The sequence below is a fragment of the Periophthalmus magnuspinnatus genome, chromosome 8, assembly GCF_009829125.3.
Source record: "Periophthalmus magnuspinnatus isolate fPerMag1 chromosome 8, fPerMag1.2.pri, whole genome shotgun sequence".
Classification (NCBI taxonomy): Eukaryota; Metazoa; Chordata; class Actinopteri; order Gobiiformes; family Gobiidae; genus Periophthalmus; species Periophthalmus magnuspinnatus.
The window spans coordinates 26,523,177-26,538,037 of NC_047133.1; the positions used below are offsets into that span (position 1 = coordinate 26,523,177).

At 36.9% G+C, this 14,861-nt stretch overlaps 1 protein-coding gene across 2 annotated transcripts in view; it reads right to left on the reverse strand.

Annotated features, from left to right (window-relative positions):
- Positions 1 to 1,460: 1,460 nt before the first annotated feature.
- The window catches only part of prkcab (protein kinase C, alpha, b), an 87,035-nt gene continuing 73,634 nt past the window's right edge, over positions 1,461 to 14,861 (reverse strand). Inside the window, exons 8-18 of one of the 2 annotated variants that reach the window (XM_033970946.2) lie at positions 13,703 to 13,796; positions 12,822 to 12,851; positions 10,754 to 10,894; positions 10,083 to 10,256; positions 9,240 to 9,331; positions 8,670 to 8,732; positions 7,797 to 7,935; positions 6,313 to 6,393; positions 6,088 to 6,195; positions 5,176 to 5,316; positions 1,461 to 3,454 (exon numbers count right to left, since the gene is read on the reverse strand). In XM_033970946.2, coding sequence (XP_033826837.1) covers positions 3,290 to 3,454; positions 5,176 to 5,316; positions 6,088 to 6,195; positions 6,313 to 6,393; positions 7,797 to 7,935; positions 8,670 to 8,732; positions 9,240 to 9,331; positions 10,083 to 10,256; positions 10,754 to 10,894; positions 12,822 to 12,851; positions 13,703 to 13,796 — 1,228 coding nt within the window. In that variant the 3' untranslated portion in view covers positions 1,461 to 3,289. The remainder of the gene's footprint in view (positions 3,455 to 5,175; positions 5,317 to 6,087; positions 6,196 to 6,312; positions 6,394 to 7,796; positions 7,936 to 8,669; positions 8,733 to 9,239; positions 9,332 to 10,082; positions 10,257 to 10,753; positions 10,895 to 12,821; positions 12,852 to 13,702; positions 13,797 to 14,861) is intronic. The other variant, XM_033970947.2, reaches the window with a different exon arrangement.

Genomic DNA, 14,861 nt, shown 5'->3' on the forward strand with positions numbered 1-14,861 from the left:
TAAAGTTATTATTTTTAGTTTAGTCATGTATTGAGAATCAGTACTGGGAATTTAACGATCATGCCAATACCATCAGTCATTCAACCATCTGTCATTCATATCATTAAGGACTTTTTACAGGTCCATAGTCAATATATCCGTTTCTATTTTTAATACTGGGACCCTGTCACATCGATACGAGGCTCAGTTTACAGTGTAAATAATATGTACCCTGTTGCCTTGTCCTTGCAGATGAATAATGCTGTGTTATAATAGTGTCCCTATAGTTTCAAATACAGATTCAAATATAGCATAAGCATCCAGATAAACAGCAGCGTTCTCAGTATTGACAGATTCAGATTGATTGATCAGATATCAGAAAGTAGGCTACACAAGTGATTCAAATGTCAGGTAAAATTGAAGTTCTATGAGGTTAGTGTGCTTACCTGTTTAAAAACTCGACTGCTGGTTGCCTTGTTAATCCTTCAAATTCAAGCAGATGCACAGGAATTCAACTTTGTTTTATTCGATTATTACAAAAAAGGCAAAGAAATGTGTTACTACACCAGCACATCAGCCACAATGTGCGTTGATGCGTCTGGTCCTGGAGCCACAGCGTGCTCTGCCTCGTCTCTCTCCGCGGGGGCAGGAGGAGGAGGAGAGTCAGCACTGGACAGCTCCTCCGGCGGGTAGAGAGGAGCAGGGGACACTGGGAGATGTAGTTAATTCTGTTAGAGGGATAGACCTCCATAAGAAAGGCATAAATGATAACTATTTATGGAAACAAAAAAAAATTATATATAAAACATAACCGAACAAAACAACAATAACAGTGAGACAGTCAGCACAGAATTAAAAACACTTACACATTTGCAGACATGACATTTCTGAACAGAGAGGTGTAAATGCCTAGGCTACAAAAAGCATTTGTTTACATTATTCTGAGGGTCCTGCATGATTTAATGTGGAGGATTTGATTTGGTTGGCTATTATTAATTTTGCAGTAATAACAGAATTCCTTAATGCTTATGAGAAAAAAAGTATTCATCAACTGTCAAAGTTTGAGTTTATATGCACCTCTTCAATGTGCATATAATTTCATCAGATTAGTTATTACATATAAATTACAATATATGCAATGAAAGTAAATCTATCCTATGAGTTCAAAGAGTTTTAGTGTAGCCTAACTCTGCATGTCTCTATCTCTTTGGTGCTAAGAGCACAAATTGCCTTAAAACTGTTGGTTCCTGCACTGTTACGGAATAGCCTACAGGAAGCATGGTATTGAGTGACATTGATTAAACAGGTGACGTGAATAATAATTATCTCATTACCATGGATACCTGTCAGGGGAGTAAATTAAGTGCCTTTTCCAATTTATTACTAAGCCATATTGATCGCTGAAGGGACATTCTATACCCATTAGCTTGACATATGTTTTTTAGACTGTTTAAATATCGCACAGCTGTGACAGACATTCAGACATATTTTATAGTTTATTTTGTATACACAGTATCCAGAGCACATATAACAGAGGAACAAGAAGATTGAGGATAAAGAAAGCAGGGGCGGTCAGAGGAAACACAAGCGTCCCTGTAATTACACCTTTAGTGGTACTGTACCCCGACATGAGGATCTGATAATAATGGGCCTATCCTCTTTGTGCCAATACAACTTCTCAATGTGAGACATGTAAACAGTCATCATCAATTTCATTTTGGTCCAGATAATGTGACATCAAGTTACAAAACTACATGAGGGAATTCAAAGACATTCAATTTGGCAGTTTTAAGAAGCTGTATTGTATTGTAGCTTGCCTCAAAATAGCAAAAAACAACAATACTTGTGAAACAAAGGACCCGGTATGGCACGAACGTAAGCATTAATACATTGTTTATCACTGTTTATAATTCAGCTCTTGAGCCAAAATGGCGGGCTACATGAAGCACTGGGAGAGGATGAAGAGCAGGAAAGCATACAATACTTGCTGGTTTACTCGCTCCATGCTTCAACACCAGGGGAGATTTCAGTACCATGCAAAGGTTGTTCACATGCCTAGATCGCATGCACACAAAATACACAGAAAAAAGACAAAAATCCTTATAACTACATGATTTCAGTCCCTAAACAGGAGGAGGCGGCCTGTAGGCGACCAAGGCAAAAAGGGCATCCAATCACGTACAAGATACGTGCTGCATATTCTCTATGACACAGTAGTAGAAAACAAATGGATAGAGGAAATACATATAACAAGATCTGCAGATACAAAGCTACCAAAGATTCTGCCAAACTTTTTCTTGTAAGGGGTCATCTAAACACATAGAAATCTTCAAATCAAGTCTAAGGTAGTAAAAGCACATTCATTTTGTTGTATAAAATCTCTTTTGAAATATATATTTACAAAAATGGTTGACAAGGGTAAACATCTCCGGACTGATTAAGCGAAACATAAACAGGAACGTAAGCATTTTTATAGACATTTTAAGACTTTTTCTCTTTACAACAATAATACATAACATAGCTTTTATCATAATACTAACCTTTACATAGATAGTCTACTGCCCATAGAGTCAGAAAAATAGCATGCGACAGAGTACTGCTTTGTGCATATACTAGGATTTTTGAAATTCTACCAAAATACTGTCTTTTAACCACATTTTTCTGACCCTATTTGGTGGACTTTACTCCATCCACAACATAAATAGTTGGTTACTGTAAGACTTAGTGTATGTGCATTTGACAGTAGTTTGAACACCCAATGGATTGAGCCAGGATTGAATTGTGTTAACGGGGAAAACGAGGAAAATAGAAGAAACATTTGAAGGTGTTTGGAAATGCTTAATGATCAGTTTTGGCACTCTTTATGCTTTATGTAACAGTATTGTACTATAGTTGGTGTGGACACTAAAATAAAAATTATAGTAAGGTTAAAAATAACAAAAATATATAGTAATCTGCAGGTATTAAGTTGTCTACTGTATGCGGTGGTTGACTGCTGTTTTTTTATGAAATGGTAAAACAATAAATATATAAATAAACATATAACATTTTACACAGTGGTCCATAATTTTTGGAAATAGAGCTGTAAATAATTGCTCAGCTCGTTTGTGAAGAAAAAAAGAACACAGCTAGACACAATTATACACAGGAATAGCTCACCTGTACAAATAAGGATTACAGAAATAAAATTGATTGAGATATGAACTTTGCAATGTGGTTTCAACCAGTATGTAACAAGCTATTGCGAGTGATATTGATGACAGATGTCTGGGATTTGTAGTTTTTTTTTAAAAGTCCTTGTAGTTCCTGCTCATACCACACTGTGCAACGAGGGGTGCAGGAACTGAGGGTTGATGTAGGAGAAACCGGCGAACTCGCTCTGATCGATATTGGCAATCACCAGCTGGTCCGGAGGGGTCAGAACGGGCTGGGTGCGGGTGAAGAACTTATCAAAGTTTTCAGCGCCTTTGCCACACTGAAAAAGATCAGCAACATATTAGATACACGGTCATAGAGAGAGTAAAGTTACAGTTATTGTGAAAGGAATTATTGTAAATTATTAAAAGCATAACCAAGCCACAGAGAGATCTTAATTCACTTTCATTTGTTTACATTGTCAGAGAGATCACGATTCTCACCATTCCAGTATGTGACCAGCTTTATTAAATCAAACTTTCTGAATAATTAAGTAACAAGTAAGTAAGTGACATAAACAACCAGATAAAAAGGATCTTATATTTAGCTTTGCTTTTTGAAGAGTATATTGAATTGGAATCTGAGTTCTTAGGATTATATTGTGACTTGACCAAATAATCGTTACATCCCTACATAGAAGTATATCGCCATTTAATGTAGACACAGACCACACCACTTTGTAAACAACTTTCCTGTGCCTTTATTTGTCACACGTAAAGACATCAGACACTGATGTGAGGGACTATAATGATTAGTTTGATCTGCTGCTTTTCTGTTGCTTTTATTTGAAAGCGTGCCGTGGTCCCAGAGGGAAGGTGCGTGTGTAACCAGCCAGAAGTTTTAATTAGATTAGAGTCGTCCACAGTGGAGGTCAGAGAATCAGTGTGGGGGGTGGTTCTGGACTGTCACGGCTCTCCAGTTTATCAAGACTGGTTCTCTTTATTTCGGATACATGCATAAATAAGTCAATGTTATCATAGTGTAATTGTTCTTAGAGCATAAGAATTATCCTCCGATACACTTAATATACTTAAACTAAAAAAGTACTAGTTATTCAAACATATTAAACATATTACCATAAGTTGTACTACCTCTTCAGAACGAAAACTCAAAAAATGAATGCACATGTCATACATGAGAATAAAAAATACAAAGTAATTGTGTGCTCCCTGTAGACATATTTCTGGGGACCTATCAGCCCCGCCTGGTTTAGAATAGTATAACATTAATATAACACACTTAGCCTCAGATGGACTCCCCTCCAGACTACAATGACGCATTCATGAGCTCACAGAGCACAAAGCCATGGGACCAATCTACATTCAGCTCTCTGTATGAATGGAGCCTAATTCATCCGCTACGTAAGTTGACCATTTACTGCGGCTGTAAAGCAGACATTGAGGAAACGCTACTGTTAACAGGTCTATTTATAATCACCAAGGCACCACCCGAGGCAGAGGAAGGAGGGAGGGGGATGGGGTAGGGCTAGTGTCAGGCTAAAGGACTGGTGCCTGTAGCTGGGGCATTATTGTCTTAACACTATCCATCTTACATTATCAGGCATTTATTCAATTTCAGGTGTTTTGCTAAAAATACCTTGAAAAACCTTTGAAAAACCTTGTAGGTCTCCATAGATGAGACCTAGATAGATACGTTTAATGCCATACTGCAGAACATTCCAAGCAAAATAATAACAAAAAGTGTGTTTTGCAGTGGTTAGCTGAGTCGCTAGCAAGTTAAAATTATGATTATTATACATAAACATATTCAGAAAGTCAAAGTCCAGAATTTATTAAGAGGTATATTTCAACCAGTTTAGGATATCCAGAAAACATTAGTTTGACATTTCAAAAGATAAAGTACTTAGGATAAGCCTTAGCAGCATACAGTTACCACTCTATGCCACCTCTTGGTAAATCATAAGTATAACATTACAAAGTAAATTAACTCAAAATAAAACTGCAGCCTCTATAAGACAAGTATAAGACAAATGCTACACACCACTTTAGGTTTGAAGGGGGGTTGGATCTCTCTGTTGGCGAGGCGCTCCCAGTCGATGCGTCTGAAGAAGGCCTGCTCCCGGACGTCCCGCTCTCCCTCCGGTCCACACCCTAAACGCTTGGATGGGTGCTTGGTCATCAACTAAGATGACACGAATATTATTATTAAACATGCTTGTAAATTATAGTGATTATACAGGTGGTGTTACAATTTCTCTCTATTGCTCCAACAGCACCATCTGCTTTATTAGCCAATCTTCTGTTTCTGGAAATTTGAAACGAACCAAGAAAGTGTCTCTTTTTATTTGCTATAATATGTTTTTGCAGAATGTAATTTCACAGCACGCACAGGTCCCCTTGTTTTTGAATGACTCCCCTGCACCTTAATTGAATCTATTCTGGTGTGAAAAGTGAGAATGAAAACTCATTTCCTTGTGGGTAAATAATAATGGACAGGCATGACACCACTTCTATGTGATAATACAGAAAAGGCCCAGGTGGGATACAGGAGTTAGACGCTTCCCAAAATAGACACTTTCCTCTAAAATAAGCAGCAAGACTATACCCAAAAAAAACTAAATTTAAGTGACATTTTCTCATTTTTATTTGAATAAACTGTACATTTAATCCCAGTGTCATTAAGCAACAAATGCTTGATGTCAGTGGGCAATATTGACAACATTAATTTCAATATTTATTTGAAGTATCTCGATAACAATATTGATGTTATTGTGTTAATCCAACAGCATTTTTTTTCATTTCCATGAGACTCAAATATGAGTTAATTTGAGTAATGAGTCATTTTGATGGTCTATTCTTTGGAAATAGTGAAATTTGTTTATTATTTAGTTTCTCAGGGTTTCAGTACTTAGTTTAGAATCCGCACATTAGCACATTGTTCAGTGACACTTACTCCTTTGCAGATGGACACCGCCTCTTTTGACATGGATTTGGGATAAGACACATTGTGCTCCATGATGGATTGGAAGAGCTCGTCCTCGTCTTCACCGTCAAACGGAGGCTGAAGACGGACAAAGGAAGCAATGTTATTTTTTCTTCTACTGTATTAGTCACATTGTACACTCTAAACCATTTGAGTTTTCATTGTATTCAATCAAAAACTAAACTAATTAGTTACCTGCCCTGCCAGCATCTCGTACAGAAGAACTCCATAGGCCCACCAGTCCACTGACTTCCCATAGGGCTGGTATGCTATAATCTAAAACAACAGGATTATTCATTTATTTTTGAATAGAACTGAGATGTAGCACTGCACAATTAGATTTGCAATATATGTTTAAAATGTAGGACTTAGTCAGGGCACACACTGTAAGCAACTCCAGGAGCCCAGACTGCATTTGACTACATTTGAGACAAGACTGAAACATGATACTGATGGACCCCATGAATTTCAGAACCTTTCTAGAGGTCAAAACTACAGAAACAAGATTTTTCCATAAAATGACAGATATTTTGTTATTTGCAGAGGACAGTATTATCTAAATAATTGCAGCAACAATTGCGATTTGATATTTGCGTCAACTCAATTTGTGATTTAGATTTGATTGCAATACATCGAGCAACCCAAGTTAGACGTAAAAAGTAGTCTTGAATATTAAAATAAATCTATGCCAGTGCATTTAATTTACAGTGAAGATAATGAAAAGAGCAGTAGCGATATCTTTTGGAAACTCAAACGCACTGTCATTAGATAAAGCTGACTATTTCAAGCAACAATAACAATGGGATCTTTCTCCTACCAGCCAATTTGCCTTCCCACTTGTTACGCCCCCACACGGAGACACACATCCACTCTAACACTAATCATGAAGACAATCCTGCGCCGAGAGCAACTGCAGCTGCACTTTTCAAATGTTCACAGTTCACTAAAGAGCAATTAGACGCTCTGCTGCCGACACAAATCAGCACAAGAGACAGATATATAGCTCATGATGTGACCTGGGAAATAGTAGAGGATTTTGTTCATAATCTAAAGGGAAGATACACAGTTAGATACAATTTTCTTAAGAAGCAATGCAACCAGAAACTGCGGATGTATTCTACTGGAGTAAAAGATATTAACAATGATCCAAAATAAATATGGCAAAAAAGACTTACATTGACTTGAATCTATATTGATGACATACATTTTGGTTGAATATTCACAAATACAGCTTAAAGATGCACTATGTAACTTTTCTGGTGCTTGTTTCCATAGAGATGTTATTTTTTGCATGGAATGTTCAACAGTATGGCATTAGACTTATCGTATATTTCTTCAGTTACAGGTGATTTGATTTGGTGGCCTGGTGGTGGGACCTGTTGTCTTTATGGAGATACATTTGATGACATACTGTGGAACTTCCCTGACAAAACGATAACATCTCCATGGAGACAAATAGGTGGCTGATGTTGCACTAGAAAAGTTACATAGCGCACCTTTAAATACATGTTTTTCCCGTTTCTGACTTTCTCAGAACCATTACCAACCTCAGAAGGTAAAACCCATCGTACAATTTTCTATTAATATAAGTATCAACATGTTGTTTGTAGGGCTATTGTATGAATGTTCTAAAATATGCCGTGACAAATTACTAAATATAAAGAGATTATCTGTCTCACCTCTGGAGCGATGTAGTCGGGTGTACCACAGAAAGTGCGAGTGGTCATGCCTTCATACATGTTTTCTTTGCACATGCCAAAGTCTGCGATTTTAATGTGACCTTCAGAGTCCAACATCACATTGTCCAGCTTTAGATCCCTGCAGCAGAGCAAATAAGTCACATCTATTAAATTATTTCCCATAGTTACTGTCACATAGAGATTTAAACACTTCATTTATTACAGCAGCGCAATTAATTGTTGTCATGTCACTTTACACTACAGGTGGCAGTTAGCTACAACCTGGTGTGATGCATTTCTCTTGTTAAGGTCCGAAATAAATAAATAGATCCATCTCAAAATAAATAAAAAATGTCAAGTTTATTAAAAAAACTGAAGTGACAAAACATGAAGTCACCATAAAATCGCATTGCTTATGATCTGGGGAGCTGCAAGGACAATTAAGTAGAAAGGCGACGTCACAGTACAACTATAAGATTACATTAAATTTCATAACTCAAATAACGTCTTCTTTTCCATTAGCCCACATGAGTTTGTCTCTGGAAACTGCTATAATTTGTCACAATACACGGAGCAGGCCAGTCGTATAACATTCAGTTGCTTAGCATTCTAACAGATACGTGATGAAATAAAAATGGTGAGTCCAAAATCACCTTTCGTCATCGTCAAACCTACTTCTACATAATGTTTGTGGAGAAAATCTTGACTTGTTACCTCAGGCTCAGAGATTGCTTACTTGACCTGTCAGTGGGCATTGTGTGATCTGAGTTTATCACAAGAAAGTATCATAGTAACAACTGTATATTTTCTACATGCATTTAACAAGAGGCAGAAATCACTCCAGTCATAGGTCATTCAAACATTTGTATATACCTGTAAATGATTCCTCTTCGATGCAGGAAAAATAACCCAACTGCGATCTCTGCTGCATAAAAACTGCAGAATAAAGTAATATAGAATCAAACATCAATCATTTTTGGTCTATCAATTAAAAACATTTACCGAATATAGTAACTTGTGCATTTGCTTTTCCACAAACCATTTGAACCAAACTGCAAAGGACTATTGAAGTTTTTTAATGAGGCTCTACACCACAACAAACAGAAAAGAAAATCTATTTTTAAAATTAGTTATTCATGTTTTAGCCTTGCCTTCAAAAGCAAACAATTGTTATTGATTTCAGTTAAAAACAGGATGTAGAAAATATTAGCTATAACCGAGAGTTGTGTTTGTGCTTGTGTTTCCTCAGGATTGAGTCATTCTGAACTTAAAAATCAAGTTCAACAAGATCAATACTATGGCAAAAACCCAAACAAACAAATAAAAAAAAAAAACAACATAATTAAACAAGGGGATCAAACAGAAACTCAAAAATTCAATCTGTATTTTATCCAGCTGAATGTAAAATACTCTACTAATCAAACAAAAGCTCATAGTCCTTACACAGCCTGTGGCTCTTTGAACTTGCCCATGCGTTGGATGTGGTACATGAGGTCGCCCCCGTTGATGTACTCCATGACGAAGTAAAGTCGGTCCTGCAAACAACAGAATATCCTGTTTCATAACAATTTTCAATGTTTACATTTTTCAGGAGCAGAAAAAATAAAGTGATTCACCCCGAAGTTATTTAATACAATAAGTTACACATTTTATGAAAAAAGGTCTAATATAGATTTTTTGCCACAGCCATTGTCCGAGGTGCTGTGGCTGATAACCAATACCTGTCAAGATTTTAAAATCTAAAGCTAGTTTACAAATTGATATGAAATTGTAATAAAGTTTACAAATGTACTTTTCACTTTGGAAAAATAATAACTAAATGTATTTGTATGGAATATACCATGATGTACATAATTGTGTAAACATACTCATATTTTTAGCCAACTGCTCTCATTAGTCTGTTTAAGAAGACACATCTGAAGCACTGAGGACTCCAAGAGAATGACACATGGGCACATAGAGACTGGGGAAGCATAGAAAAAATATTGTGTATATGAAAAAAAAACAAGCTCAGACATCATCACCCCATACTTTAATAAATATCAGGTTTCAGTAAGTATTCCTCTCAGCGTCCACTGCTCACGTCACCACTGCTTTGTGTGGCTTTGTATTCACAGGTGGTCTGTCCTTTTTAAGGCAGAGGCCTGTAATAATAACTGCAGGTGGAGAGAGTGAATGATCGATGATGGTGATAACAGCACATATACAGTAGAAGGAAAAGCTGAAACGATGATGAATGGACTGCTGTATGTAATAATAGAGATAGGTGTGGATCTAGGTACACACCACCGTCTGAAAGCAGGAGTGTAACTGTGTAAGGAACGGGGGCTTGTCTCTTTGGGCCAGCACCCGCTTCTCCACCATTGTGCATTCAACGTCATCATCCTGGATCACCACGTCTTTTTTTAAGATCTTGATTGCGTACAGTTCCTCAGTAGACTTCATCTCAGCTAGCATCACCTAAAAATGAGCCACAAAAAGGACCAGGTAACACTTCATAATTACACTTTTAATAGGCTTAATAAAGCATGAACAATTACTTAAAGTGCATAGGATAGATTTTCATGTTTTTTCAAATTATTATGTGGTTTGGTAGGATAGTATTTGTGCTAAATATTTATCATAGTTTTACATCAGCTATGTTGCAGTTTGTGGAAAAATGTTAAAAAGAAAAGTACACAAAAAATAAAACGAAGGTCTGAAGTCTAAAGTGAAATACCTCTACCTATGTTCAACAAAGGAAAGCAATCAACAGAGAAAATTCCATCCAAAATGCAGCAGTGTGGTTCATAATGATGAACAAATAGTTTATTAATAATGACTCAGGCTTGACTACTCAATAACTCTATCTCATTATGACTTTGTTAAGTCTTTGTTCATGCGTTATTAAGGCTAATTAGGTTCTTATAAAGACTGGACTATATGATACAAGGCACATTAAACGTGTTTTTCCCGACCTTCCCAAAGCTGCCTTTTCCAAGGAGAGCCAGAAAGTTGAAGTCGCTGAGTCTGACCCGGTCCATGTTTCCAGAGGGCAGACTGAAGCGCCGATGGTCGGTTGGTGTGATCATTTTTTTACCATGGCCTAACTTGGCTTTCTGCAATAAAAAAGTAAAATAAATATTTTTGTCAGTCTTTTCATACGATTTGGAATTATTTAATTGTAATAAAAGACACCACCTGATTGTGTTCAAATTGCATTTGTGCTAATTCCAGCTATGCTAATAGGAGGAATTTTTATTCAGGAGACAAGATTTTAAAAGAATAATAAACCCATGTAAAAGAGATCAGAAAGCAAAGAAAGCAAAAAGGCACTGGTAAAACAACAGATCAAAAGTTGTAAGAGATTTTTATATCTGAATGTATTTTTCCCATAATTTGAGGTCCAGGACAGAGTGCTAAAGCTTATTGGAGCCATGTGCTTTTTGACGTGTGACTATTCATACAGGGTAATCTTCTTTTCACTATTATTTTTTGGGAAACTGTGAGGAGGACTGTCAGTGGGGGGCACTAGCCAGCCATGAATCCCTGTCGTTATAATGACAGGCCTGCCAGGAGACACGAACTAAAGGGCAATTATGGCCCTGCCCCCACCACTCGCACCGCTGTCTCTGTCTGTTGGTGGAGTAAAAGCCGTTGCCAGGGTGACCATTTTTGGATAACAATGTGACCATAATGGACTAAACGTAAAAAGAAACCTCTGCTTCATATTTACATAATTAAAAGTAATTGTGTTTAAACTGCACTTTAAAGGTGACTTTAAAGGTAACTTTTTCTGGTGGAACTATATGATTATTTCTTTGCTTAGAATGTTCCATAGTATGGCATTACGTCAACTTCTATCTTCATGAAGACAGCTGATGATGCTTGCGACTAGGACACTCACAATAAGAGTGTGGAACATTCTAGGCAAAGCAATTACATCTCCATGACACAAGCAGACACCACCAGAACAGTTACATAGCACCTTAAGGAGAGAACTACAGACAATTATTTGGCTCCTAAATACATGAATTATTAATATTTATAAATATTATGAATATATGAATATTTAATATTGTGTTGTTGATGTGAAATAATACATAAATACTGAATATTTATGTTTCAGTGCGAGGTAGAGAGTGTAGCGTCCACAATGTACTGTCAGTCTTGTTATAAAATGCAAAGTAAGACTGCCCCCAGGTGTTGAGATGTGGCATGCACAGTAGAAGCCTGCTCATTCAGAGTTAGATTCAGAATTGAGTCATGCAAAAGGCCTTCTATAGTCCAGACTATAGAGGAGAGACCACAGCTCGGTCAGCAGGTGCAGTGTGAGTGGTGAGAGAAAAGGCCATTATTTACTAACAATGTCGCCATCTTGTGTTAGGAAAAGGTAATGTACACTTTATTGTCACCGTAAGGATATTTGTCCTCTGCATTTGACACTAAAACCTCTATTGATATAGTGTTTATCTATTACTATCTATTTCTATCAGGGGTAACCACAACATTTGCAAGATAAATATTTGCTTTAAGCAATAACCTAGCCAAGGGTGCTGGCTTCAACCTGCCCTTTTGGGTTGAAATTACAAAATTTAACTCTGAACTTCCAACACTGAAGGGAGATTAACTAGTTAGTTTAACCATGAGGATTTGGGTCAAGGAAAACTTTATGTAATGTGAAAGGATATTTTTATGTGTTATGTTTACAAATCTTTACACTACAATAGATTCTAAGAAGAGGAAATAATAATTGCCTAGTACTTTACACTGATGACTTACTGTATAGCAAGAGCATGGCCATGATTTTGTTTCTAAAACCTGTGGTAATGTTAACGTAAGAGGAACTACATTTCTGACAGATATTGCTGTCTGAGACATTAATGTGGTATGCATCATCAGGACAGTTTGAATTGTATGCAACTGAAAGCTTTTGTTAGTAAATAGATTCATTTGTGGAAGTCTGCCAGAAATCCACAAACAATCTGAAGTCTAAAATGAGAAGCAGGCTGGTAGCATTAGAACAACACAGCAGGCAGGGGCTACCTTTAGATAGTGGATATTTAACTGGCACGCCTAAAAGACAAACAAAATTTGAGTTCAAGTTATTTAGTCAGTGTGTGTTTCAGTCTTACTGTAAAAAGTGACATGTTACAACACATAATAAAAGCACAGAGAAGGACGAACAATGCATCTTCTGAGCCCGAAGGGGCCTGTGCAGCATTTTGTCTAGTTTCCACGGCAACTACAAGCGTGTATGAAGTCTGTAAGGATATAATCAAGGTCAGCGGTTTATGAAGAGAAAATTCAAATCAGTAACAGCACTATTTAATACTAAAATTATGACCAAGCCTCAATGCAACTTAAGCCAAAGTTGGTTATGACAAGCAGAGTGTTGTAGAAGTGTAAAAAACACTGATAATAAAAAGGTGTAATAGGCTACATTTCACAGTGGTCCCTTGACACTAACTGGACACTAGATGGCGCATGTACACTGAATATTTTCAACAATACACAATGGTCTCCAACAATGCCAAGTTCCCTTTGAGGAATGTTAAAATGTTCCCTATCAGTTACAGTGTAAAACATACAAGTATGATACATTTTTAGGATTTTATTAAAATATGGAGTGTGGAGATCTTTAAGGTTAGGAAGTGGAGAAAGTATCTTGAGTGCTACAAACGTCTAACCCATCTTAATAGTGATGATATATGACTTAACTATCAGCTTTCCTAACCTATATATATATTTACAAACTTCTATTAAATTCGCAAATTCAGCAGCAGGAGGAGAAGCTCATCTTTCTCCTACTCTGCTGAAAAGTGACAAGCCAGTTACCGTGGTGACGGGAGAAAAATGCATTTAAATTGTCAACATATGAAATGTGACAGGACAAAGACATTTATTAATGTGTGGTACGCCGTTACCTCAAATTTCTGACGGAGTTCAAAGTTAACGTCATCAACTTCTGGGATGGGAACATTATAGTACTCTCCTTCTTCTTGGTTCAGCAACTTGTACCTGAAATACAAAAATAGCCTAACAGTTTGGCTACCAGTCTAAAGCACTGGCTTTAAATGTTTCATAATGATATCATATTATGTTGGTATTACTATGACAACATGACTCCTGTTTTCCGTGCCTGTATAGCCTCAAGTCTTGCCCTTGGGTGAACCTTAAGCAGTGGTCAATCAGCCTGTGTTTAGGCAAAGTGGCAGCGGAAACTTTGCTTTGGAAAACTGATCTGAAAGTGTTTATGAATGAGAGGAACTGTTCTACTGTCATGCATTACATAAAACTGTCTGCAACAAAAGATGAATCAAAGCCAAGGACATGTTATCAGATTGTTTAGTCCTTTTGAATTGGTTTGATGAGGTTTATAAAATACATCAATAATACAATATCTATGTGCTGACGCTGATGAAGGCCAAGTAGAACTAAAATGTCGTAAAATTAATAGCCATCTCTCCTGTTATAAACCTGCCTGATCCTCAACCAGAAGAGTGCATGAGTAAAACCTGCTTTTGCAAAAAAAAAACATTATCAATTAAACTGAACAACAACTGAACACAACTGATTTTTGTGGCTGTCAGATACTAGAATGTGATTATGTCATACTCCCCAAGAGGAGCGAGAGCCATTTACTCACAAATAATTCATCAGATTAGACTATTTATAATTGTGAGGACTAGTAGTAACATTACAACAGTCACTTTACCTGCCCCCATAGAAGGTTGTGATGTCATATGAACCCCCCCAAACACAGTAGATAAATACAGCACATGGCCAGGTGCTTGGCTAATGAAATGGACATAGAAAGTAAGATGAAACCCAGACATTTCACTTTTTGAGACAGGGTTCCGTTACCATGAAGATGTTGCTGCTTTTGCTGGAACGTTTCCCTGGATGGCATTAAACTTATCTAACATGCGTTTTTTTATTACTTCAACAGAACTACAACAGAAATGCAAATATTATTGTGAGCATGGTCTCCTCACCACAGACATGACCAGTAATTTGATCTCCTGCTTGTCTCTATGGTGATACCCAAGTTTAATAGTTTGATACTGAGGAATATTCCAGGCA